The 24,861-nt window shown below is 48.9% G+C and overlaps 1 protein-coding gene and 1 pseudogene across 1 annotated transcript; both read right to left on the bottom strand.

Moving 5' to 3' along the window:
* Positions 1–5,662: 5,662 nt before the first annotated feature.
* Positions 5,663–8,534, bottom strand: LOC101036438 (gap junction gamma-3 protein-like; annotated as a pseudogene).
* On the bottom strand, positions 8,358–15,560 carry LOC101036757 (zinc-alpha-2-glycoprotein-like). The gene is made up of 4 exons (XM_039460278.2): positions 15,431–15,560; positions 13,231–13,491; positions 10,111–10,386; positions 8,358–8,909 (listed from the first exon to the last, which is right to left on the bottom strand). The coding sequence occupies exons 1-4, from the start codon at positions 15,504–15,506 to the stop codon at positions 8,626–8,628; spliced, it is 897 nt and encodes a 298-aa protein (XP_039316212.1). The 5' UTR covers positions 15,507–15,560; the 3' UTR covers positions 8,358–8,625.
* Between the last annotated feature and the right edge of the window lie 9,301 nt (positions 15,561–24,861).

The following is a 24,861-nucleotide window of genomic DNA, read 5'->3' as shown; positions in this document are numbered from 1 at the left end:
CTTTTGGGGTGATGAAAATATTCTACACTATTTAAAATAGTAGTTATGGCCAGCTATGGTGGCTCATGCCTGTAATCCCAGCACTTTGGGAGGTCGAGGCAGGCAGATCACTTGAGGTCAGGAGTTTGACACCAGCTCCAACATGGCAAAACCCCATCTCCACTGAAAATAGAAAAATTAGCTGGGTGTGGTGGTGCATGCCTGTAACCCCAGCTACTTGGGAGGCTGAGGCAGAATTGCTTGAACCTGGGAGATGGAGGCTGCAATGGGCTGAGATAGAGCCACTGCATTCCAGCCTGGGTGACAGAGTGAAATTGCGTCTAAAAATAAATAAATAAATAAATAAAATAATAAAAGTTATATTGTACAACCTTGTGAAAATGAAAAGTCACCGAATTGTACATTTTAAAGTGCTGAATTTTATGTTATATGAATTTGATGTCATTAAAAATTGCCCCAAAAATAGAAAAGAAAGAAAGAAGTTGTCCTTGGAGAGTTGCATGGAAAGCAATATGGAGCTTCCTCAAAGCGCTGAAAGCAGAACTGAGGCAGGAGAACAGGGTCTGGAGGCAGGTAATCTAAGGACTTCCTATAAATCAAAGAGCAAAACTCCAACTTTCTTATTTTTTTGTGTGTGTGTTTTTTTAAGACTGAGTCTTGCTCTGTTGCCCAGGCTGGAATGCAATGGAGCAATCTTGGCTCACTGCAATCTCCACCTCCCGGGTTCAAGCAATTCTCCTGCCTCAGCCACCTGAGTAGCTGGGACTACAGGCATGCACCACCACGCGCAGCTAACTCTTGTATTTTTAGAAGAGATGGGGTTTCACCGTGTTAGCCAGGATTGTCTTGAACTCCTGACCTCAAATGATCTGCCTGTCTCAGCCTCTCAAAGTTCTGGGTTTCCAGGTGTAAGCCACCACACCCAGCCAAAACCCCAACTTTCTATGCTCAAGTAAGTAACTTCGTAACTTCACTTCAGCTAATGTCAGGAAGCACCCTCTTCATTTGCATAGGGTGTACACCAAGTAACAAATGGGAAACCTCTAGAGGGTATGTAAGCCCCAGAAAATTCTGTAACCATTGCTCTTGAGCCTGTTGCTGGAGTCTACTCCCATTCTGTGGAGTGTACTTTCATTTCAATAAATCTGTGCTTTTCTTTCATTGCTTTGTGTGCGCGTTTTTTTTTTTTTTTTTTTTTTGGGTGGGGGTCAGATTCTTTGTTCAAAATGCCAAGAACCTGGACACTGGTAATAGAACTATCATTTGGTGCAGCAATCCCATTACTGAGTATATACCCAGAGGAATATAAATCATTCTATCCTAAAGACACATGCATGTGAATGTTCATTGCAGCACTATTCACAATAGCAAAGACATGGAATCAATCTAAATGCCCATCAATTACAGACTGGGATAATTACAGACTGGATAACACCCATCGGTTACAGACTGGATAAAGTAAATGTGGTACATATACACCATGGAATACCATGCAACCATAAAAAACAAGATCATGTATTTTGTGGAAGTATGGATGGGATGGAGCTGGAGTCCATTATTCTTAGCAAACTAACATAGAAACGAGACCAAATACTGCATGTTCTCACATAAGTAAGAGCTAACTTATGAGAACTCCTAAACACAAAGAAGGAAACGACAGACATTGGGCTCTACTTGAAGGTGGAGGGCAGGAAGAGGGAGAGGATTAGAAAAAAATAACTATTGGGTCAGGCATGGTGGTTCATACCTGTAATCCTAGCATGTTGGGAGGTCGAGGCAGGGAAATCATTTGAGGTCAGGAGTTCGAGACCAGCCTGGCCAACATGGGTCCCTAAAGTGCTGGGATTATAGGCATGAGCCACTATGACTTTCCTGAAAATAGCCGACTTACAGGTGTATTTTAAATCAACGTATCTTAGAAACTGATCTCTGCACCACTATTTCCCACATGCTGGAACTCTCGTTGAAAAACTGGGTCTATTTATAAAAGCATCTGGTTCCAATAGCCGGTTCTGGATTAATCCGAGCTCTGGTGTCATATAGACTTGGATAGTAACATTTAACCAAATCCCAGTAAAGACACCGTGTTAGTTTGGGTCTTTTGAGAAAAACCCGACAAGATGAGGCGGTGGTGCAGGAGATGCTGTGGACTGGGGGAGATCCTGTGAAGGAAGCTGGGTAGGTGGAAAGGAATTCAGACACCAAACGCAGCTCTGCCCCACATGAAAAGGGTGAGCAGAGCCTCACAGAGCAGGACTAGGCAGGGTCAGTGGGGTCTGCAAGCTAAGACTGCCCATTGCAGCATCAGAAGGAAATCTGACATTGATTCACACAATGTGTTTTAAGATCCTGCACATAAAGATTAAGTGCTCAAAGATCCAGAGGAGCCCACTGCTCCCACATCCAGATCCTTCTTCCCAGAAAGGTTCACAGCCTTGACTGAACAGCTGTTTCCTTTCCCATGTTTTCCTTCTCTCTTCCTCATTTACAAGTTTTTTATTAATAAAATAAAAAATGAAAACAACTTTTATTTTAGGTTCAGGAGTATATGTGCAGGTTTGTTACAGAGGTGAACTCATGTCATGGGGGTTTGTTGTACAGATTATTTCATCACAATTACTAAGCCTAGGACCCATTAGTTTTGTTTGTTTTTGGTTTGCTTTTTTTCAGCCAGAGTCTCGCTCTGTCACCCAGGATGGAGTGCAATACGTCCTGCACAGGGAGGAAGGGCCAGGCTCCGGTCCTTGCATCCTTAGTCAGGGCAGCCTGGGTCCCCCACGTGCCACTGAGCTCCACTCTTGTGCACTACCTGTGGCCACACCAGGCATACTCAATAATTTTGACACTGGCTGGGTGCAGTGGCTCACGCCTGTAACCCCAGCACTTTGGGAGGCTGAGATGGGCGGATCACGAGGTCAGGAGTTCGAGACCAGCCTGGCCAACATGGTGAAACCCTGTCTCTTCTAAAAATACAAAAAAATTAGCCAGGCGCAGTGGCACACCTGTGATCCCAGCTACTCAGGAGGCTGAGGCAGGAGCATTGCTTGAACCCAGGAGGCAGAGGTTGCAGTGAGCTGAGATCGTGCCACTGCACTCCAGCCTGTGTGACAGAACAAGATTCCATCTCAGAAAAAAAATAATAACAATTTTGACTTTAACCCCGTATCGCAATCTGTGTGGCACGACCTTTCCCAAGACACTGTCATTCATTAGTTGTTTTTTTTTTTAGATGGAATCTTGCTCTGTCATCCAGGCTGGAGTGCAGTGGTGTGATCTCGACTCACTGCAGCCTCCATCTCCCAGGTTCAAGCAATTTTCCTGCCTCAGCCTCCCGAGTAGCTGTAATTAAAGGCACCCACCACAACCATGCCCAGCCAATTTTTGTATTTTTAGTAAAAATAGGGTTTCACCATATTGGCCAGGGTGGTCTCAAACTCCCGACCTCAAGTGATCCACCCGCCTTGGCCTCCCAGAGTACTGGGATTACAAGCGTGAACTACTGCTCCTGGCCTCATCATTAGTTCCTTAGCTCCTGGCCTCATCATTAGTTCCTTGGCTCACACCTGTAATCTCAGCTCTTTGGGAGACCGAGGCGGGTGGATCATGAGGTCAGGAGTTCGAGACCAGCCTGGCCAACACGGTGAAACTTTGTCTCTACTAAAATTACAAAAAGTAGCTTGGCATGGTGCCGTGTGCCTGTAATCCCAGATGCTTTGGAGATTGAGGCAGGAGAATCGCTTGAACCCAGGAGGCGGGAGGCAGAGGTTGCAGTGAGCCGAGATCGTGCCACTGCACTCCAGCCTGGGTGACAGAGTGAGAAAAAAAGAGAGAGAAAGAAAAAAAGAAAACTGCTAACATTGTAAATGTTCTCCCTACAGGTTATTAAATCTGCTAGGAGAGCCTTTCATCATGTTAGCAGGATACATAGTGTCCTCTGGTGGCAATAATACACAACTGCAACTGAATTGCCTGTGAGGAGAATCCTGAATCCTGAAACCTACGGTTCTATTCTATTGGCTTAAGAAGGAAATCTGACACTAATCCGCACAGTGTGTTTTAAGATCCTGCACATGAAGATTAAGTGCTCAAGGATCCAGAGGAGCGCACTGCTCCCAGACCAGGTGTCTGAGCCTAGGAAGCACCTGACCGGAGTCTCTGTCACCCAGGCAGGAGTGTAGTGGTGTGATTTTAGCTAACTGCAACCTCCACTTCCTGGGTCCAAGTGATTCTCTTGTCTTAGCCTCCCAAATTGCTGGGATTACAGGCATGTGCCATCACACCTGGATAACTTTTTGTATTTTTAGTAGAGACGGGGTTTCATCATGTTGGCCAGGCTGGTTTCAAACACCTGACCTCAAAGGATCCGCCTGCCTCAGCCTCCTAAAGTGCTGGGACTACAGGCATGAGCCACTTCACCTGGCCGACAGACAGGATTTTAAGCTTGAACTCAAGAAGCAGCCCAGACTCGGGATCTCTACTGGGAAGTCATCCTCAAGGACGTGTGGCTGAAGCTACAGATAAAGGGAAGGTTATCCAGGAAGAGTGAGGGTGTGGGATGGGAAGAGAGAGGGCCTGCAACACAGTCCTAAGGAACACCAGCATTTTTTTTTTTTTTGAGAGACAGAGTCATGTTGAGAAATATTGAGTTTATGGATATTGATGAATGCTGAGTGTATGATAGAGTATATTGTTTGTTAGGAAAAACGATGGCAAGGAAAACCTAGCTGACCCCCTCCCCAAGTGGAAAACCATTTGAGGCATTCCAAAGTGCCAGGACAATGTATAAATATCATCCACCAGTCAAAACAATTCTTTGAGATAGCTGACCCTGCCCCCATGGCTCCTTCATGGAGAATACCTTTTAGTTTGTCTGTAGTCAGTGGTAAGCTGCCTACTTGGTATATTTTTGAGTTATGAGAAAATACAGAACACCTGTTTGTTAATAACGATCACCTGTTCAGGGAGAATGAATGCATGAGTCAGCGTGTACTTGGGGCCTTCAGCCTGGAATGCTGTCTGCCCCTGAGGCTCTCAGTTTGGAAGGCTGCTTGCCACCCCGGTTAGACCCACTTTGTTGTTCTATCGGGCTGTCTGCCTCTCATTACCTTCAGTGCCGCCTGGGTGGGGGGTCTCCTGGCTCAGCTGGTATTTGGTAAAGTCACTCAGGCTGGAGTGCAGTGGCACAATCTTGGCTCATTGCAACCTCCACCTCCCAGGTTCAAGCAATTTTCCTGCCTCAGCCTCCCAAGTAGCTAGGATTACAGGCGCCCACCACCATGCCCAGCTAATTTTTGTAGTTTTAATAGAGGTGGGGTTTCATCATGTTGGCCAGGCTGGTTTTGATCTCCTGACCTCAAAAGATCTGCCTGTCCAGGCCTCCCAAAGTGCCGGGATTACAGGTGTGAGCCACAGTGCCTGGCCCAGTTAGCACTTTCCGTGAGTGCAATTTCTCCAAAATTTTCCACTTGAATTAATCAATATAACCATCCCACGTATTGGGCGATGGCAGGTCCTTCACTCCTTCAGCTCCTTTGGTTGACCGGTACCTCAACTTGGCCGTATCCACAGGTGGGGGAGGTCAGGATACGTCACCCCTATTCACTAGGGCTGTGGGGCACATGGTGTCTGAGATGGAACAAGGCGGGCCAGGCTGATGGATTGCTCACAGGGTCTGCTGGAGGTTCCTTTTGCTGCTCAGGGCCAGAGCATGGCTGGAGGAAGAGGCCCCACCTAGGAAGTTCCGCAGGGGCTTACACAGTCTTCCCAGACCCAGAAGCACAATCTCCAACAGAAAGAGTGAACAAGAGACAGAACCCACTGACCCCAAACATGGCTTTATAGAAAGATGATCTTCTCTGAGAGGCAGGAAAAGGTGCAGGTTAATCTATATGGACAAGGCTCTCGGCGACATGCAGAGGAGCTGGGCATCTGCAACCCGTACAGGTGGTACTGCAACCCCATCGCTGTTCGCTCCAGGACCAGCTGAGCTCCCAGCTGAGCCACATAAGCCCAGAGCAGCCTGAGGCTTCCAACCCCTGGGGCATCTCTGCTGCTCTCCCCTCCCTGGATCAGGGCCTCCTCCTCTCCTTTCCCCTTTCCTGATTCTTCTCTGTCCCAAATCATGTGACACAGGGTGAAATCCACGTAAAGGGTGCTGGGTACAGCCACCAAGTTGACCTGGAAGACCCAGAAACGCAGCGGGGAGAGGGGGTGAAAGGTATCGAAGCAGGCAGCCTTGCAGCACGGCTGCTGGGTGTGACACACGAATCCACTCTGCTCATCGCCATAGACTCCAGGCCCACTGGCAGCCAGCAGCACAAGGCGGAATCCCAGGAGCACGGGAAGCAGGAGGCGCCCCACGGGGTGGAGTGGCGGCTCTCCTCTTCCAGCAGCTGCCGCAGGAACCTGCCACATAACCTGTTAGGGAGCTTAAAAAAAGATTATTACACGTCATTGATACATATTTTTTAAAGAACTCTGTTGCCCAGGCTGGCGTGCAGTGGCCCAATCTTGGCTTACTGCAACCTTCACCTCCCAAGTTGAAGCAATTCTCCTTCCTCAGTCTCCCAAGTAGCTGAGATTACAGGCTTGTGCCACCACACCTGGATAATTTTTTGTATTTTTAGTAGATTCAGGGTTTCACCATCTTGGCCAGGATGGTCTTGAATTCCTGACCTTGTCGTCCACCGCCTCAGCCTCCCAGAGTGCTTGGATTACAGGTGTGAGCCACCACACCCGGCCTTTTTGTTTATTTATTTATTTTTGAGACAGGGTCTTGCTCTGTCGCTTAGGCTGGAGTGCAGTGGTGCAATCATAGCTCACAGCAGCCTTGACCTCCCATGCTCAAGTGATCTTCCTGCCTCAGCCTCCCAAGTAGCTGGGACTACAAGTGTGTGCCACCATGCCCAGATAATTTTTTACTTTTTAAAATGTAGAGTTGGGATCTTGCTAAGTTGCCAAGACTGATCTAGAACTCCTGGGCTCAAGCAATCCTCCCACTTTCGTGTCCCCAAGAGCTGAGATTACAGGCGTGAGCCATTATGCCTGGACCTATTGTATATTTGATTCCCTGGTAGGCACTGGAGACTCAAAAGAACAAGATAGGTAATATCCTATTCTGTACGGAACTCTTTTGACCTTGTCTTGGCAAGCTGTCTTAGGCCTCCACGTCTCTCCGAAATCTAAATCACTGAGTATCTCAGTAGCCCTGTGTCCCTCTCCTCCTGCCCCACACCTGGCAGGACTTGAGGCCTGCAGTTTCTGTCCCCTCCTTTATCATCATCCATGTCCCTGTTATAGGTGAGGTCACATCTCCTATTCCAATTTTCCTTAGCCCTAGTCTATTCATGTGGATTTTGGTTTCTTCGTTGATCTGAAATGTTTATCTTTTACCTTTTATTTGCTCAAAGTGTCCTGATATTTTCACATATCATATGCTATATTTTTTCCTTTTGACTATTTGCATGTTCTTTTCTGAAGCTGGCTACTGTTAAATTGATTTTTTTTACCCCCAGAAGAGGGATAGGTGGATTTCATATGGGCTTGAAAAAAATAATTTCTCAGCTTTGATTTTCAAATTGGAGTCAAAGTGTTAAAAAATCATAGTCTTCAAATTTAGGCTTTCATGAAAGATAAGATAATTAACCCAGAATTCTGAAGGCTGGGAATGATTCTTCTATGGAACCCAGCTTGGAGAATGGACTTTGAAATAATCCAGAGTGGGAGGCTGAGGACAGGATGTAAAGAAGTTCTTGTCCCACAGGAAGGAAAAGCACAGACACAGGCAGGTGAGGCTTCATGAGAAGGTCAAGGTGAGAGCTCTGCTGTGTCTTTTGGGGCTGAAACCTGTGCATGGCGGTTGGTGACTCATTTGAGGAAACTCACTCCCAGGGACTCAGAGGGAGTCTGAGAAACCCAGGGCCAATTCCTGCGTCCTTGAGCTGTGCCCTGGAGAGCTGGGGGCTCTCAGATAAGCTCTGGCTGTGTGGGCCAAGGCCAATGTGGAGATGTGGAGTGGCTGGAGTGGAGGGCCGGTTTCCCCAGGGTGCCAAGGAGTGTGGGGAAACTGAGGCACAGAAGAGGCCTGGGTTTGTGTGAAAGAGCTTGCAGAGTTCTAGCACCTTACAGCCAGAGGGGCCATGGCCACACCTGTGGACATCAGCAGGGAACACCTGAACAATCCCTAAGGGACAGCAGGTCCAGGCCATGTTTGAAACTGCCCAAGTCAAGGTGCCAAGGAACCACGGCCTCCAGGGAAAACCAAGAATTTCAGATGAATCCAGTGCTTGGGAGGAGAACCAATGAGAAAATCCAGTCATATTTCTACAGCATTTTACAGTTAATGCCATTCTCCATCATGCCAGACAAAAAGAGGTGATTATTTATTTGGTTCAACAGATTAGACAATGGGGGGCAGTTTAAGGTGAGATGATTTTGGGGTTCGAGGCAGCTCAGGGCAGGCATCCCAGTCTTCAGTCTCCAAATCCACCTCCCGCCTGTCCCCCCACATTGCCGCTCGGGCCTTGCGGATCCATTGACGGTGATTTCTAAGGTTCAGCTCCCATGTCAGGCAGGAAGGGTGGCTACTGGGGCTGAGACCCCCACATTGCCTCGAGCCCTTGCTTCCTAACTGGCATCCCCGGGCACCACCAGGGGCTGGGCCAGGCTGCTGTGCTGCACGTAGCAGGAGTAGGGCGCTGTGTCTTTCGGGGGCACTGACACCATCACCCAGGTCAGGTAAGTGCCATTTCCACTGTAAAGAATGTCTCCCCCTGAGTCAGGCTCCTGCACCGTGCCGGCCCGAGTCCAGTGCACATCAATTTCCCGTGGGTAGAAGTCGTAGGCCAGGCACTTGAGTTTCTTGTTTTTTCCTGGGGCCTGGTGGCTGGTGACCACCACGGAGGGAGGATCTGTGGAGGGACAGAGCATGACACTGCAGGCTTGAGGTCGACTTCTCCGGGCCCAGGTCTCTTCCCACCCCGACCCCTGGATGTCAGCGATCAGCAGAGCTCTGAGCTCTAAGCTCTGCCCTTGACACCTGAGACACTTTTCAGAAGATCAGGGAAGGCTGACGCTTTCCCAGTTCCTTCTCTGTTGGATCATGGAATATCCTGGCTCCGCTCTCACCCAGTCCCCACCCCACCCATGCATTGACTCGGACAGCAACAAGTTGTGAATGCTCCTTACATTCCCACGTTTCCCATGTCTCAGTGGGCCTTGGAGTTCTCCTCTCCCCGAGTCTCAGCCCAGCAGCTTGATTCAGCCCATGGCTCTATCCAGCAACCTCTTCCCTGCAGCACTGCACACTCCTGAGTCTCACTATGTCTCCAATCCAAGTCAGCTTGCAGCCATCAATTCCTCTCACACTGGCTGGGTCTCATCGTTCCGGAGCTGACATTTTACACACCTCCCTTCTCTCCAGCACCCAGATGGGAGGCGTCATTGTAGAGAGAAACAACTATAGGACTTGGAATCTGAAGTCTGGAATTGGAGTCCTAGCTCTGCCTCTTTTTTTTTTTTTTTTTTTTCTTTTTTGAGACTGAGTCTCTCTCTATTGCCCAGGCTGGAGTGCCTTGGCACCATCTTGGCTCACTGCAACCTCGTCCTCCTGGGTTCAAGTGATTCTCATACCTCAGTCTCCTGAGTAGCTGGGATTACCGGTGTCTGCCACCACACCTGGCTAATTTTTGTATTTTTGGTAGAGACAGTGTTTCATCATGTTGGCCAGGCTGGTCTTGAACTTCTGACCTCAAGTGATTCACCCGCTTCAGCCTCCCAAAGTGTTGGGATTACAGGCGTGAGCCTCCACACCAGCCTGACCTCTACCTCTTACTGTCAGTGTTACTCTCACCTCTCTCACCTCCAGGTCCTCATCTGTCAATGGGTGAAATTTAGGGAAGCCCACCAGTGAATCGGTGGCTTTCCTGGCCCATTCTGCCTGAAGTTTTGATGTCCTTCCAGGAAAGGAATGAATCCTAGAAGGTGAAAACTGGGGGTTTACGTGACTTATATGGATGGAGGAGACTGGCCTAAGATGCTCTCTGAGCTCCTAGCCTGCGATCATCTTGGTTTTTCCTGGCTCAGTACTGGGGAGCAGGGAGCAGTGAGTACCTTGCCGGTCCAGGATACTTTTGCTGTAATTCAGGTATTTCCGCAGAGTCGCAGGGCACTCCTCCTCCAGGTAAGCCTTGGCCCGCAGCACATAGACTGGTTCTGCCTCCCACTTCTGCTTGGTGTTCTGGGCTTCCGGGACCATGGGGACCCAGGCTGGGATTTCTTTGTTGAATTCAATGTAGTCCTTTCCATCGTAGGCATTCTTCCAGAATACTTCAGTTCTTCTGTTATTCTGGATCTCACAACCAAATCTTTCCTGCAAGGCATGAATCCCTGAAACCTCCCCCAACCCCACAGGGAGCCAGTCAGCCTAGTGCCAATGCCATCTCAATAACTCTTAGTCCTGAACTCTTCACAACTCAATAGGAGGAAAGGCTTTTGCAATCTAACCATGCTGTTCCTTAATCATGGCATATGATTTTATCTGGACATACAGTTGACAGACAGTGGCAAAGTCTTTATGGTTTGGCATTTCAGGCCAATTTGAGATGAAATATGCATTCCTCCCAGCCAGGGAAATTAAGAGAGCTAGGGGCTGTGGGCAGATTTCTATCTCTTCTGTAGCATCTCTTTGTATTAGTTTAAATATACAGGGAGTGTTTAGGAAGCTGTCACAACCATACCGAAGTACATTTCCGAATTGGATAGAAGTGGTTTGTGATTTCTCTCAGTTCTAGGTGGAGTTCATATCATCACCTAAATCTAACTAATCTAATCACTTCTTTTTTGAGAGAGAGACTCTCACTCTCTTGCCCAGGCTGGAGTGCAGTGGCGCAATCTTGGCTCACCGCAACCTCTGTCTCCTGGGTTCAAGTGATTCTCCTGCCTCATCTTCCCAAGTAGCTGGAGTTCCAGGCGTGTGCTACCATACCCGACTAATTTTTGTATTTTTTTTTTTTTTTTTTTTGAGATGGAGTCTCACTCTGTAGCCCAGGCTGGAGTGCAGTGGGGTGATCTCAGCTCACTGCAACCTCTGCCTCCTCTGTCCTGGTTCAAGCAATTCTCCTGCCTCAGCCTCCCAAGTAGCTGGGATTACAGACATGCACCACTATGCCCGTCTAATTTTTGTATTTTTTTAGTAGAGACGGGGTTTCATCATGTTGGCCAGTCTGGTCTTGAACTCCCGACCTCATGATCCACCTGCCTCGGCCTCCCAAAGTGCTGGGATGACAGGCGTGACCCGCCCTGCCCAGCCGAATACTTCTTTCTTTCTTTCTGGTGTTGATATCTTTATCCCAAATCTCTAAAGTCCCAACCTTCCTGCCCATTAGCCACAACTCTCAGAAATGGACCTCCTTAGGGTGGGGGACACAGCCTCTTTATCCTGATGATAAAAGAGGTGTTTACCCAGCACTGGTTGGTACTGTTGGCATAGATTCTGGCAGCTCACAAGCTGTCTGGGCTCAAGTCCCAGGTGTCTCCCGCTCCCACCTGGTGTGCTGCATGAACTGGGGCCACTCACCTCTCTGAGGCTCTATGTCCTCTCCCCTGAAACAGCAATGCCAAGAGCACGGTTTCAGTGGGTTATTCTGAGCACTAATATGTCCACAGATGGGCTTGGCACAAAACAAGTGCTCAGTAAATGTCAGCTGCTTTTATTTCCTAATACCCTGTGTTCATTTCTTCATCCTCCCTCCTCATCATTATGCACTTTGCCATTTCTATTTCTGTCCATCAAAGCTTCTCCCAGTGTCTTTCCCGATCACCTGTGCCCCCGCCTCTCCTATTGCTGACACACAGCCTGGGCCATTTTCTTTCCCAAGATCTCCCATCCCACACCCTTCAAATGTCTGTCTGTCTCTTTCTTGCTCTTTTAGGAAACATTCAGTTCCCATGTAGCATCTTGGGCATTTTTGTACTTAGAAGCCCAACTTTTTTTTTTTTTTTTTTGGAAGGTGGGGAGGACGGAGTCTCACTCTGTTGCCCAGGCTGCAATACATTGGCACGATCTCAGCTCACTGCAACTTCCACCTCCCGGGTTCAAGTGATTCTCCTGCCTCAGCCTCCCAAGTAGCTGGGACTGCAGGCATACACCACCACGCCTGGCTAATTTTTGGGTGTATATGTATTTAGTAGAAACAAGTTTTCACCATATTGGACAGGCTGCTCTGGAACTCCTGACCTCATGATCTGCCCACCTCACTCCCCCAAAGTGCTGGGATTACAAGCGTGAGGCACCACACCCAGCCAGAAGCCCATCTTATGACACCCACTCTATATTAATTTAACATCAGCAGTTTACCAGGCCTGAGGTTGGCTGCCTCGGGGCCAGCAGTGTGGTTTAGGAGAAAGCGTGCTGGGCTGGGGACACAGGGACCATCTCTGCACAGGCTCTGCCACCAGCTCCTCCAACCGCAGTGCAGGTGGCCCTTCCCAGGTCTGCATCTTATGGAGAGGAGGAACTTTAGGGCTCCAGAACTCTAACAGCCCGCGGTTTTGAATCCAGCACTTCCTGAGCTCCCAGCATGGGCTACCGTGTGTGCTGGTGCTTTGCTCTGTTCATTCCACACATTTCAATTGAGCAAATATTGGCTGCACCCTGTCCTAGGCGATGGAGCTACAAGCGAGATCAGGACAGACTGTGACATCCGTCATGCAATAGACATAGCTAATTATTACAAAACTGTTTGGAGGTGGATCTCAATGCTCCAATGTTTGCAGATTTCAACCAGATATTTTGGGAACATCTCACTGTCAACAGCTGGGACTGGCAGAGCCACCAGCTGAACCCAGGTCTGAGTGACTTGGAGAGTGGCTCACTCTCCAGGCAACCTCCCTGGTCAGGGGTGAGTCTGATGCCTTCTCACTGGGGGAATCAGCCTCGGATGGGTGGGGGTGTGGAGGTGAGAGGTCAGAGGTGCCTGGGTAAGAAGTGACTCTGCCATCACTTCCTGTGTGAGCTGAGGCCTGGGGTGAGGATGGGGCAATTGACGGGGAAGCGGGGAGCACCTGCGCTGTGGGGTGGGCGGGATGCGGACGTGTCTGCGTTTCTGCTGTGCCTCCGGTTCCTCCTCTGGGATTGGGACTGTTTCCATCCTGCTGACCCCTTGCCACTCACACCTGGGGGGCTGCCTCTTGGGTTAGACCTTCCACCCCCACCGTCTGTTGTTCACTGACCGTTACTGTCATTGTAATACTCCATGATGTCGTTCAGGGTCTCCAGGAAGAATTCCTCCCTGGCCTTCTGAAATTGGCTCTGCTTCTCCCAGTCCTCCACTCCTTCCACGTGTCTCCATGGTCCCAGGGGCTCAGCCTTCCCGTCTTCACTGTCGTAGCGGAAGAAGGCCTGGTCATTGAGGAATATGGTACCCTGCAACCTGTGGATGCCTTTGCTCGGCCTGGACAGCCCCGTGTAGAGATAGGTCAGGGAGTAGTGACCTACAAAAGAAAAGACTCTGAGGGCTGGGGCCATGAAAGGGTGTCCCGCTGTGGGGCTGCGTGGGCCACGAGGGGAGGCCTGGCCGCTGCCTCTTCCTCCCCACCTCTCTCCTCTGCTGTCACATCACACCATTGGAGCCTCACTCAAGCAAACAGCCTCTGGTTTCATGCTGGGGATGATAGTTCAGAGACCATTCTGTGTCTTCACTGCAGAGTTTAATCTGCTTGGCACAGAAGAAGACAATATTTCTCAGCCTCCTTATTGATATATTGAAACCATGTGACTCAGTTTTGTCAAACAAGAAAGTGAGTGGAAGTGACTGATGTATTTCTTCTGATCCATGACCCTACTGCTTGGCTTGTCCCTACTGCCTCTTATCCCTTTAGTTGATGACTATGGAGGCCACAGGATGAAATAGAAGAGTCCCAAGATGCAAATATCCTGGGTCCCCGAGTCACCTTGGCCAATCTGCATTGAACTTGACTAAGAAACAAACATTTCTAGTCTAACCAGACAAATACACCGAGTTAGAAAGTGTAGGAAGATGAGTTTACTAGTAAACTTGAGAAGTGACCCAAAATGGGTCAGCACAGGGTAAGACTGGGATTCCTCTCAAATTCTTGGCATTGCACCTTACATTTTGGTGTAAGATGGAAGCTGAGAGAGGAGGACATTTCCATAATTGGTTCCATAGTTAATTTAGAATATAAATTACATGAGTGTTAGTACTGTTGGAGATCATATGGCAGATTCCTCGTTGAAGTACTGAAGTCATTCTTGTTCACGAGTTTCTTAACATGATTAGCCTTTAAATCAGTAGATTTAATCGTTAGATTTAAAATCAGTAATTAGTAAAACAGATTACCCTCTATAATGTGGGTGGGCCTCATCCCATCAGTGGAAGACATTCAGAGGAAAGGCTGAGGTCCCACAAAGAAGAAAGAATTCTTCTCCAGACTACCCTTGGACTCAGGCCTGCAACATCAACTCTTTCCTGGGTCTCCAGCCTGCTAACTTGCTTTGCTGATTTAGGACTTTTAGCCCACAGAATTGTGTGAGCCATTAGAAATGTTAGATAAAACTCCTCTTTTTCTCTCTTTTGTACACACAAACACGTATATATTTAGTGTATATATGAATATACAGTGTATATTGTATGTGCGTGTGTATACAATGTATATTAGTTTTGTTTCTCTGGAGAACCCTGAATAATTCAGATTTTGGTGCAGAATGGGATTAAAATCCTAACCACATCCTAAATATGCTTATTACAAAATGAACATGAAACAGCTATTCTGACAATGTGTAAATGTCATGAATGTTGGACTCACGCAGCTGGGAAGCCATTCGCTTCCATGTATTCATCCTGCACGTTCCCATGCCACACACAGCCTCCTGCCCCATCCTGGCAGTGACTCTTGATCTCCGCAAGCTCCTACTGTCTTCTCTTCAGGCTACTCACCTTCCACACCCACTGCTCCCGTGTCTGAGTGTGGGGTGAGGGCATGGGTTTCCTTCTAGCACCATCCCTCCAGCTGACCTGCCTTCTCACTTTCCCCTTAGGGCTGCTCTCTCTTTCCCTCAGCGTCAGGCAGGTGTACCCAGCCATCGGGAGCAGAAGCAGCTCCAGGTGTGTGCTTCCTGCTCCGTCCTGGCTGTCTCACCCTTAGCAGGTCACTTGGTCTTTGGAGTCTTTGTTTTCACTGTAAACTAAGGGTTTTAGATTCAGATTCCTGAAGGTCTTATTTAGCGTGAGGGCAGAGGCTCCCTGAATGCTCCTGGAAGTGTGTGAGCTGAGTGAGATGACAGCCTGGGGCACCCGTTCCTACCAGATGCCAGGGAATCCCAGCTGCATCCGGCCCTTCTCCCAGCCACATGTCCTGTTCCTCACCTCCTCCCAGTCCTCTCCAGCACCCTCCCCTTGCTTTCCCCACTCACCATCTTGGGTCCCCTGGGGGACAGCAGGACCCAGAAGGAGCGGCAGAGACAGCAGGACAGGCACCATTTTTACCATTGTGCCTGAGTGGAGGGCACAGGATGATCCTGGGTCCTGGGGCTCTGCCCAGGGGAGGTGAATCTACAGGCCAATGGGAGCCAGGACGGGCTCCTCCCCTGACAGTGAGAAAGAAGTATGCACACGCCAGGCTGGGCAGAGGTGCTCAGCGAGTCTACACCCAGGACATACAACTGCAGAGCTGAGACAGTTGATTGTTGGACTGAGGCTTTGTGTGTGCTTGGGACGGAAGGCTGCCAGTGGGTGGGAGGTGTGTGACAGGTGGCAGATGCCTGATATGTGTCGCCCTTCCAGTCTGACAGCCTCTGAGGTCAGTACGGGGGCTTGAGTGTTGTCAGACCAGCCTTCATCCATGCCTTCTACAAAAACCCTCAACATGTCAGGACGTGGACCTGGGTAGACCCCAGCTGGGGTGGGACCCTCACTCGCCCACATCCGACCCTGCCAGAGCTGTCTGGAGGACGTTCACATCCACATCTCTCCCTCCTTTCTGCGCCTGTGGAATCCCAGCCTTCCATGAGGGAAGCAGAAGTAGCGCATCCTCCTTTTGCAGCCTCCCTGGCAACAGAACGAGCAGGTGTGCGCGGCGTTCACGTTCAGCAAGCCGAAGCCACCGCCTTGGACATCGGGTCAAGTGTCAGGGAAACAGAGGCGGGCACAGTGGACGATGCTTTCTGGTGGTCTCGGCAGGGGCTGCGGCCGCCAGCTCCCGGGAGCAGTGGGGCTGCAGTAGCTGTGGGGGCGTCTGAGCCCCAGTCCCTGGGGATGTTGTAGATCTCGTGCTGTGGCCTCTGCTGCCCCCTGCTAGCAGCTTCTGTGTGTTTACCGGGCCGGTAGCTGGTGTGATTTTGACTGCTCTGCTCCTGTGGAATTCTGAGCCTGGGTTCTTCATCCTTTCTGTGGATTCTGAGAGCTAACCAATAAATACGTTTATTTTTTTGCTTACATTTCTAGTAACTGCATTACATTTTTAATAACGGATGCTCCTGGCGGATACAGAGATTGGTACAAGGATTCTTTCCAGGCAATAGTTGCTCAGGGAAATGGAGGGCTGGGAAGCTGAGGTTGGTTATGGGGCCAGATTGGGGCTGAATCCAGTGAAAACTAGGGGTCTGGGGGATTCTGTCAGGCCTGCTGTGCAGGGATAACTTAAACCGTAGACTGAGGTATCTGTTGTGGTAGATTGGAAGTGCTCATTGAAGGCGTTTATGAAAAAAAAAAAAGTCACAAAATGGGTTAATTTAAAAGGAGCGCTTGCATCAGTCTTAGTGGCTCACACCTGTAATCCTAGCACTTCGGGAAGCCGAGGTGGAGAATCTCTTGAGGCCAGGAACTCTAGACCAGCCTGGGCATCACAGCAAGACCCCACCCCCACCAAAAAAAAAAAAAAAAAGCCAAATTAGCCAGGCCTGGTGACGTGTGCCTGTAGTTGCAATTAGGCAGGAAGCTGAGGCAGGAGAATCACTGGAACCCAGCTTCGAGGGTGCCATTGCATTGCAGCATGGGTGTCAGAGTGAGACTGCCTTTGAGTGTGTGTGTGTGTGTGTGTGTGTGTGTATGTGTGTGTAGCCTCCTGAGTAGCTGGGATTACAGGTGCCCACCACCTTGCCTGGCTAATTTTTGTATTTTTAGTAGAGACGGAATTTCATCGTGTTGGCCAGGCTGGTCTCAAACTCCTGGGCTCAAGCAATCCTCCTGCTTCAGCCTCCCCAAGGTGCTGGGACTACAACGTGAGCCACCATGCCTGGCAGAACTCCACTTTCTGCACGTCCTTGGGAAACCAGTCAAAACCAGCCTGAAGATGGTAGTCATTGATCAAGAGGAAACTCTTTGTGGACCAGCCTGTCATGTTGGAACCATGGAACTAGGAGAAGGGCACTGTATGTTTGGAGAAGTAAGTAAAGGGGTCTCTGGGCCTTTCATTCTCTCAAGCTTGCTTTTGAGAAAATTTAGTAATGATGAGTAAGGGAAAGGGATGAAGTCTAATGGGGCATGATTCCAAGACCAGCTTGGCCATAGAGACCCCCACCCAGGCGGCGCTGAGGGAATGAAGCAGACGTCCAGATAGAACAGCAAAGTGGGATTATCTGGGTGTCAATAGCCTTTTGAGCTGAGGGCGTCAGGGAGTTGACAACATTCTGGGCTAAGGGCATTGAACAGATTCTGACCCACATGTTTTGAATAGATGATTATTAACACACAGGTGTTCCGTGTTTTCTCATAGAACAAAAATAAACTAGGCAGGCTGGTGCCTGCTTACTACTGATCAAAGACAAACTAGAAAGCTTTCTCCACGAGGGAGCCACAGGGGCAGGGTCACATAACCCGTGCTTAAAGTACTAGTTTAACTGTGTGTGATATACACATGTTTACTATTTTAGAACTCCATGAGCAGTTTTCTGCTTGGGGGTGCTGGCTCGATTTTCCTTGCCATCGCTCTCCTGGACAACATGGTGAAACCCTGTCTCTACTAAAAATACAAAAATTAGCCAGGCATGGTGATGCGTGCCTGTAGTCCCAGCTAACTTGGGAGGCTGAGGCAGGGGAATTGCTTAAACCTGGGTGGTGGAGGTTGGAGTGAGCCAAGATTATGCCACTGCACTGCAGCCTGGGTTACAGGGTGAGTGAGACTCCATCTCAAAACAAAACAAAAACAAACAAAAAACCCCAAGCCCTTAATGCCTAATTATTTTTTTATTTTTTAAAAAATATTTTTGTATTTTTAGTAGAGACAGGGTTTCAGCCCATTGGCCAGGCTGGTCTTGAACTCCTGACCTCAGGTGATCCACCCATCTTTGCCTCCCAAAGTGTTGGGATTACGGGCGTGAGCCACCGCACCTGGTTAATAATGCCTAATTATTAAACCTAACAGCAACTACCAAGACCAGCTTGGCCATAGAGACCCTCACCCAGGTGGTGCTGAAGGCATTAAGAAGCAGACACCCAGATAGAACAGCAAAATGGAACTGTCTTGGGGGACAACAGTCTTCTGAGCTGAGAGTGGCTGTCAGCGGGCTGACAGAATTCCAGGCTGAGGGCCTTGAGCAGACTCTGACCAACATAGTTATTCTCTCTGAACAGGTGATTTTTTTTTTTTTTTTTTTTTTTTTTTTTTTTTGAGACGGAGTTTCGCTCTTGTTTCCCAGGCTGGAGTGCAATGGCGCGATCTCGGCTCACCGCAACCTCCACCTCCTGGGCTCAGGCAATTCTCCTGCCTCAGCCTCCTGAGTAGCTGGGATTACAGGCACGTGCCACCATGCCCAGCTAATTTTTTGCACTTTTAGTAGAGACGGGGTTTCACCATGTTGACCAGGATGGTCTCGATCTCTTGACCTCGTGATCCACCCACCTTGGCCTCCCAAAGTGCTGGGATTACAGGCTTGAGCCACCGCGCCCGGCTGAACAGGTGATTATTATTAACAAACAGGTGTTTGGTATTTTTCTCATAGAACAAAAATAAACTAGTTAGGCAGCTGGTGCCTGCTTACCACTGACCACAGGCAAACTTTAAAGTATTTTCCACGAGGGAACCATGGGGGCAGGGTCACATATCCCACACTTAAAGAATTGTTTTAATTGGTGTGTGATAGGCATATACTGTCTTGCTGCTTGAGAATGCCCCAAGCAGTTTTCAACTTGCCGGAAGGTGGCTAGGTTTTCTTTGCCATCATTCTTCTTAGCAAACAATCTGTTTTATTATACACTCAGCATTTCTCAACAAACAACAGGAAATAGGTTTTGTAACCTAATTACCAAATCATAAATCGAATAACAAATTGGGATTCCAACATTCCTGTAGTTGCTACTGATGGCAGGTGTTACCAAGAGCTTTGATGGAGAAAGAAAGAAAACCTGAAATGGCATTGGGAAGGGCTTTGTCAGAGGGGTTGTGGATGAGCAGAACGTTGATCAGGGATAGAATTTCTGGGGGCAGATGAGAACGCGTTTGATAAGGACAGGGATGGGGTTTGTCCTGCTCCTTTCTCTCTTCCTAGGGCTTAGCCCAATGCCGGGTAGGAAGAAGACAATCAACAAACACTTCCAAAAAGAGATCTCTGTGTTAATGAGTAAAGATAAGAAGAAACAGCGCCAGACATATTCGAGGGTTACTGAAGCCAATCTGGTGGAAACAGACTTCCTGAAGACAACTGAGCGGTGGGGTAGGTGGGGGCGATCAATGCAATGTAGGGAGGTTGGAGTCAGCTTCTGGGAGCTTCAGTCCAATGGATGTGTCCGGTTGAGATAAGAATAGCACTGGGTGGTTGCAGGATGGAAAACCCAAACAACAGCTGAAACAAAAACTAGGCAAAGAAGCCACAGGGTAACAGAACATCCCAAATAATGAAGAGAAAATGGCCAAAACCCTGGTCGGGGTAACATGTCCATGGCTCTTCTGGGCAAAGCCAAATAGGGAGAAAGGGAACAGTAACGGGGGTGGTGGGCAATGTTCCTGTAATCCCCTCCTTTTCCACAATACCTAATGATTATTTCTTTTTGAGGCAGGGTCTCACTCTGTCACCCAGGCTAGAGTGCAGTGTGCAATCATGGCTCACTGCAGCCTTGAACTCCTGGGTTCAAGCAATCCTCCTGCCTCAACCTCCCAAGTAGCTAGGACTATAGGCAGTTTCCATGACATGCGCCTAATTTTTGTTCATTTTTTTATGGAGATGGGATCTCACTATGTTGCCCAGGCTGGTCTCAAACTCCTGGGCTCCAGTGATCCACCCGCCTCAGCCTCCCAAAGTGCTGCGATTACAGGTGTGAGGCACCGTGCTCAGCCAGAATACCTAGCGATGACTCCATTCCCTAATTAAAGAAACACCTGAAAAATTAGAAACTCAAACTCTGCTGTGTGTGACTATCCTCACGAGTATGCCTGTGCGCACTTCCGCTTTGCAATAAAAGCTTCTGGCCTTTTGCTTCATTCTGATTCGTCCCTAAATTCTTTCTCCAGATGGTGTCAAGAATCTGGAAGCTGGCTGCGGCTGGGGTCTCACTGGCATCCAGAGACCCTCCTGAGCCCTCCGACAATGCAATGCCGTGCAATGAATGGGGCACGACCATGAGTGTGTCCTTTCTGTCACACCCTGTGTTCTCCAACTGCCCCATTCTTCTAGGTCAGGGATTCTCCATCTTTCTGTGCCATCTACTCTTTTGCCAATTTTTCTCAAGGTAATTTTTAATGCATACAATAAGACTCAGTGTGCACAGAGGAAGCCAGTTATTTGGAAACCAGGCCTTTTCCAGCACTTTCAGGGTTGATGGGCTAATTGAGAGAGACCCTCCGAATACAAAGCAACATGCTATTATTCTAAAGTGACTGGGGGCCCGGCTGGGTGACTCATGCCTGTAATCCCAGCACTTTGGGAGGTGGAGGCAGTTGGATCACTTGAGGTCAGGAGTTTGAGACCAGCCTGGGCAACATGGTGAAACCCCGTTTCTACTGAACGAATACAAAAATTAGCTGGGTGTGGTGACACGTGTCTGTAATCCCAGCTACCTTGGAAACTGAGGCAGGAGAATCACTTGAACCTGGGAGGCAGAGATTGTAGTGAGCTGAGATCTCACACTACACTTCAACCTGGGTGACAGAGCAAGACTCTGTCAAAATAAAATAAAATAAAATGTGACTGGGAATTTTTTTTTTTTTTTTTTGAGACGGAGTTTTGCTCGTTACCCAGGCTGGAGTGCAATGGCGCGATCTCGGCTCACCGCAACCTCCGCCTCCTGGGCTCAGGCAATTCTCCTGCCTCAGCCTCCTAAGTAGCTGGGATTACAGGCACGCACCACCATGCCCAGCTAACTTTTTGTATTTTTAGTAGAGACGGGGTTTCACCTTGTTGACCAGGATGGTCTCGATCTCTCGACCTCGTGATCCACCCGCCTCGGCCTCCCAAAGTGCTGGGATTACAGGCTTGAGCCACCGTGTCCGGCCCGAATTTTTTTTTTTTTAAACATAGTTTCACTCTTGTTGCTCAGGCTGGAGTGCAATGGAGCGATCTCGGCCCATTGCAACCTGCACCTCTTGGGTTTAAGCGATTCTCCTGCCTCTCAGCCTCTTGAGTAGCTGGGCTTACAGGCATGCACCACCATGCTGGGCTAATTTTGTGTTTTTAGTAGAGATGGGGGTTTCTCCATGTTGGTCAGGCTAGTCTCGAACTCCCGATCTCAGGTGATCTGCCTGCCTCGGCCTCCCAAAGTGCTGGGATTACAGGCATGAGCCACTCAACCAGTGTGACTGGGAAATTATTAAAGAAGAAGATAATTTGTGGCAATGAGACTCTTTGGGTTGGAGCTTCCTATGTTTGCATTCGAAGTCGGCTGGCTGTAGGAGAACCTGTGGGTGGTCCTCTGTTGGGGAGACAGGAAGTGACCATGGAAGGACCCACCTGTGGTTCCCTGGATGCCTTTATTGTCCCTGATGTGCCCAGCATATGCCCCTGGCACAGCCTCACCCCCAGGTCACCTCCTTTGTGGGGCCTTTGTGACCACCCCTCTCAGCTGTCCCATGCCCACCTGGTTAGGAACAGTCTTTCAACCTCTTCTTAACAAACTGCCTTAGGCCTTCCCATCGCCTCTGAAATCTGACTCCTAGCAGGAAGTTTTCTCCAAGTGCCTCGTGGCTCTGAGCCCCTCTCCTCCTCTCCCACACCTGGCCTGGACTGGGTTTCCTCTGCCTTGTCCACTCCAGTCCCGCTCTCTTGTTACAGATGAGGACACATCTGATATTCAAATCTTTGTTAGCCTGGCTGGGCTCACAAGGATTTTGATTTCCTCGGTGACCTGGAGTGTTTATCTTTTATCTTTTATTTCTGCAAGCTGTCATCATATTTCAAAATAATGTTTCTACATTTCCTTCTCTTGACTGTTTTCTTCCCTGGGGCCCTCTGTATTCAGATAGAGCTTTTTACCCCAGAAGAAGGAAATGTGAATTTCACATAGTCTAAAGGAGTCTAATTTTCAAATAGAGTTTAATTTTCAAACGGAAGCCAAAGCAGCAGGGAAAAAAAAAAAAAAAAAAAAAAAAAAAAAAAAAAAAAAAGGTAAGTCTGGGCGAGGTGGCTCATGCCTGTAATTCCATAATTCCATCCCTTTGGGAGGCCGAGTTAGGGAGATCATTTGAGGTCAGGAGTTCAAGACCAGCCTGACTATGTGGTGAAATCCCATCTCTACTAAAATACAAAACATTAACTGGGTGTGGTAGTGGGCACCTATAATCTCAGCTACTCGGGAGGCTGAGGAAGGAGAATTGCTTGAATCCAGGAGACGCAGGTTGCAGTGAGCTGAGATCATGCCACTGCACTCCAGCCTGGGTGACAGAGCAAAACTCCAGCTCAAAAAAAAAAAAAAAAAAAGATATAGCCTTCAAATTTGGGCTTTCAAGAAAGATGAGATGTTTGGCTCAGAATTCTGAAGACTGAAAATGATTTTCTTCAGGAACCTGGCTTGAAAGATGGATTTTGGAGTAGTATAGAATGAACGGCTGAGCTTTGGATGTAAAGGCAGTTCTTGTCCCACAGGAAGAAACAGCAGGGGCAGAGGCAGATGGTGCTTCATGAGAAGGTCAAGGTGAGAGTTCTGCTGTGTCTTTTGGGGATGAAACCTGTGCATGGCAGTTGGTGACTCGGTTGAATCTCGCTCTTGCACCTCACAATCAGAGGGGCCATGGCCATACCTATGTACCTGAGCAGGGGATGCCTGAACAACTCCTAGGGACAGGGATCCAGGCCATGCTTGGGATCACCCAGGTCAGAGTGTCCAGGAACCATGGCCTCCAGGGGAAACCAAGAGTTTCAGATGAATCCAGTGCTTGGGAGCAGAACAAATGAGAAAATCAAATGACATTTTAAAGCATTCAGCAGTTAAAGATACCATCCTCTGCTGTGCTAGAGAAGAAGGTTACTGTTTGTTAGGCTCCGCAGTTTAGACATTAGGAATGTTTTTGAGGTGATGCAATTTTGGGGTGTGAGTCAGCTCAGGGCAGGCATTCCAGTCTTCTGTCTCAAAATCCACCAGTGTCTGTCTTTGTGCACTACTTTCCCAGCCTTTCTGATGCCATTGAGGGTAATTTCTTTCTTTCATGTTTAGAGGTAGGGTCTGGGTCTGTTGGCCAGGCTGGAGCGTACTGGTGCAATCCAACTCATCACAGCCTTGACCTCCTGGGCTCAAGCGATCCTTCTGCCCCAGACGCCGGCTGGGAATACAGGTATGCATGTATTAGTTAAAAGTTAAAAGTTAAAAGTTTTAACTAACCATGCCTGGCTAGCTAATTTTTTTTTTTTTTTTTTTTTTTTTTTGTAGAGACTGGGTCTCCTTTTGTGGCCCAGGCTGGTCTTGAATTTGTGGCCTCAAATGATCCTTCTACCTTGGCCTCCCAAAGTACTGGGATTACAGGTGTGAGCCATTGCATCCAGCTCAGTGAGGGTGATTTCTGAGGTTCATCTATCCCATGTCAGGCAGAAAGGATGGCTTCTGGGGCTGAGACCCCATGCTGCCTCCAGTCCTTGCTTCCCTAGTGAGGCTGGGAACCCAGGCTCGGATTTTGCAGAAGCAGACCAGTCACAATCACACTGAGACCCAGCCCTGTAAACACACAACAGCTGCCAGGAGGGGGCACCAGAGGGCCGGGGTGAACCGAAGACACCACCAGAAACTGGAACCCAGACACTCCCACAGCTACCGCAGCCCCACTGTCCTCAGGAGCTGGAGTTGTGACCACTCCCAAGACCACCAGAAAACGCTGTCCACTGTGCCTGCCTCTTTGTTGTCCAGACACATGACCCAAAGTCCAGGGCAGTAGCTTCGGCTTGCTGAGCATGAACGCCACGCACACCTGCTCGTTCTGTTGCCAGGGAGGCTGCAAAAGGAGGATGCGCTATTTCTGCTTCCATCATGGAAGGCTGGGATTCCACAGGCACAGAAAGGAAGGAGGGAGAGATGTGGATGTGAACGTCCTCCAGACAGCTCTGGCAGGGTCAGGTGTGGGACAGTGAGGGTCCCATCCCAGCTGGGGTCTACCCAGGCCCATGACCTGGACAGGTTGAGGGTTTTCCAGAAGGTAGGGATGAAGTATGGTCTGAAAACACACAAATGCCCCTACTGTCCCAGGGATTATCATAATAGACAGGAAGGATGGTGCCTCCCAGGTGTCTGCCACCCGTCACACACACCTTCCACCCACTGGCATCTTTCTGCCCCAGGCACACACATAGCCTCAGTCCAGAGATCAACTGTCTCAGCTCTAAATTTGCATATCCTGTGTGTAGACTCATTGCAACCTCTGCCCAGCTGGCTCGTGTATCTTTTTTTTTTTTTTTTTTTTTTGTCTGTCTGTCTGGTGAGGAGCCCGTCCTGG

This window comes from Saimiri boliviensis, chromosome 20 (genome assembly GCF_048565385.1).
Source record: "Saimiri boliviensis isolate mSaiBol1 chromosome 20, mSaiBol1.pri, whole genome shotgun sequence".
NCBI lineage: Eukaryota > Metazoa > Chordata > Mammalia > Primates > Cebidae > Saimiri > Saimiri boliviensis.
This window is presented reverse-complemented; position numbering and strand designations above follow the sequence as displayed.

Excerpts from the sequence above, each read along its gene's own strand:
- LOC101036757 (XM_039460278.2), bottom strand. The coding sequence starts at position 15,506 with ATGGTAAAAATGGTGCCTGTCCTGCTGTCTCTGCCGCTCCTTCTGGGT. Across the intron at positions 10,387-13,230 it reads GTATTACAATGACAGTAACG|GGATTCATGCCTTGCAGGAA; the intron begins GTCAGTGAACAA and ends GGGAGGTTTCAG. Across the intron at positions 8,910-10,110 it reads AAGTATCCTGGACCGGCAAG|ATCCTCCCTCCGTGGTGGTC; the intron begins GTACTCACTGCT and ends GTCCCTCCACAG.